This window comes from Plasmodium reichenowi, chromosome 12, assembly GCF_001601855.1.
Source record: "Plasmodium reichenowi strain SY57 chromosome 12, whole genome shotgun sequence".
Lineage (NCBI taxonomy): Eukaryota > Apicomplexa > Aconoidasida > Haemosporida > Plasmodiidae > Plasmodium > Plasmodium reichenowi.
Window position 1 is genome coordinate 755,142 of NC_033657.1, and position 2,714 is coordinate 757,855.

Genomic DNA, 2,714 nt, shown 5'->3' on the forward strand with positions numbered 1-2,714 from the left:
ATAAAGGGGGAAAAAAAAAAAAAAAAAAAACTTATAGAAAAAATTAAGTAGAAACTAAATAAATTTATTATCAGCATTAAATAATATACAAAAAAAAATATATATATATATTTATAATCTTTTATATAACTCATAAAACTTACATTTGTTTTTGCACATTTGCTACTAAAGAAAAAAAAAAAAAAAAAAAAAATTAATATATATATATATATATATATATATATTGTTTTTATTTTCATTTAAATGTCTTATATTTTTAAAAGATTTCATATTTCATTTAATTACTAGTAAAATTTATTTTTATAGGATATATTTTTATAGAAAAAATATAATATTTATCATAATAAATGTTTTATAATATTATAGGGCTTATAATTAAAAGAAAAAAAAACCTTTCGCTTTTTATTTTATTTTTTTTTTTGTTATTTTTCTGTATTATACATTTGTATATGTATTTTTAATATATTCATTTAATTGTTAAAGATATTATATTTACATCCCCTATTTTTTTTTTTTTTGTTTTTTTTTTTTTTTTGTTAAGTTATAATACAGGTATAAAAAAAAACATTTGTATATTTACAACTTATATATTATTTTGTCGTCATATGAATTATAAAAAAAAAAAAAAATATATATATATTTAATAATTGAAAACATATAAATATAAAAGCATATATTTTTTGTTGCATTTTATTTTATTATTATTTTATTATTATTATTATTTTTTTTTTTTTTATAATTGTATATTTAAAAAATCCTTCTTTTCCAACTGTCATATACATACAATATAATTTTAAGATGTCCTATCAAGACGTTCAGGAAAAAAAAAATGAAGATATAAATTATGATGAAATAGCTAGCAGCATGCTAGAGAAGATGGACAAACATATAAATGGAGAAAAACAACCAACGATACATTATGAAAATTTAAATGTACAAGAACAAGAAGGAGCACATGCTTATTACTCAAATCAAGATATAAATAACATAAATAGCGGTATGTCGTTTTTGAAAAATGTCAAAGAATTAAATTCGTCAAATATATTAGATCATCGAACAACAACAAATGACGTAGGATATCCTCGTCGTGTTATGACAGCATTAGGACCTTTACCCTTACCAGAAGAATTTAAAAAGAACATACCAGAAAAATTTGTTGCCAAACCTATTATTGAAGAGAGGGAAATATATGTATCTAAGAAAGAACGAAAACAAAGAGAAATTGAAATACCACATGTGAAATATGAACATACGTTTGAAAATGTAAAAAAGCAATTGAAGGTTAATAAGTTAGTACCTAATGTTACACAAGTAATAAAAGAAGTACCAAAAGAAATATTAAAACCAGTTATAGAAGAAAAAATTATTGAAGTACCTCAAGGAGTAAAATATGTAGAAGTTCCTGTAGAAGTACCATGTTTGTATCCACCTAAAATAATGCCCAAAGTTGTAACTCAATATGTAGAAAGAATAGTTGAAACTATCAAACCAGTTGTACAAGAAAAAATTATTGAGGTACCTCAAACAGTAATTAAACAAGTACCCAAAATTAAAACAGTTGAAGTTCCATATTATGTTCCAAGATATGTTGAAAAAATCATAGAAGTACCTTTTAAACCAAATGGGGAAATGCCCAAAATAGCTACACACCTACCTATTTCAATATCAGACTCTTTACCCCCCCTAAAACCGACCCACATACTAAGCGCACAAAATGAAAAAAATATTACTACGCATAATAACAATATGAATAGTAATAATATGAATAATATGAATCCATTCCAAACAACAAATTTCATGATGCCTCTAATGAATTGCTTTCAACAAAATCCAGATCCGAATACATTAAAAAACTCTGAAAATGGTATACCTAATATGAATATGTCACCAACTATTTTAAGACCTATTAATTCTAGAGATACACCCAATAACAATATGAAACCTCAAGAACATATTAAAAATAATATAACACCATATCCAAACAACTCTTTAAATTCTAATTTTACAAATTATAACATGCCCCAAAATTTATATAGTCAAATAGAAAATTTGCCACATGCACATAATTTACCAGATGGGTTCCAATGGCAATATCCTGATGGAGTATCAAATAATCCCTTGTGTAATACTAGAAATATGCCATCACTTGTTGTTACTTGTCCTCCACAAATCGGTCGCGTTACCTGCACAAGAAAGGATATTCAACCAGATATTCTTACTAAAACAGGGGTCTATGAATTTGATGGATTTAAAAAAAAAGGTACATCTCAATCTCTTTTTCCTCCTTTAGCTCATCATAATAGAGTCCCTTTTCTACCAACTCCAGCTGCTCCTGGAACTCCTGATGTGGAAAATATTGAAAAAAATATGTAACATTTTATACGATAAAATGTATAAGATTATGAAGATAATTTTCTCATAACCTTCTATCATCTTGTAATTTATTATATCTGATGTTTTACTACTATGTTATTTTGTTATATCTGTAAGAGATTGTGATGCAAATCTTGCATTTGCATTTAAAATAAAATAACAATTCTATATATTTTAAAAAAATAATAATTTTGACTAATATCAGTTATGGTTGTAAAAAAAAAGAAAAAAAAAAAAAAAGATAGATAGATAGCTAGATAGAGAGTGTTATCTTAATTATTTAACAACTGTTTTTTTTTTGTTTTTTTTTTGTTTTTTTTTTTTTTTTTTTTTTTTTTTTT

General features: G+C 23.8%; 1 protein-coding gene across 1 annotated transcript; it reads left to right on the forward strand.

The window, feature by feature from the left end:
• Positions 1 to 798: 798 nt before the first annotated feature.
• PRSY57_1220700 (inner membrane complex protein 1h, putative) lies at positions 799 to 2,373 on the forward strand (the record flags this gene model as incomplete). Its single annotated transcript, XM_012908629.2, has 1 exon — positions 799 to 2,373. One exon carries the CDS (start codon positions 799 to 801, stop codon positions 2,371 to 2,373), a length of 1,575 nt encoding a protein of 524 aa, XP_012764083.2.
• Positions 2,374 to 2,714: the final 341 nt, after the last annotated feature.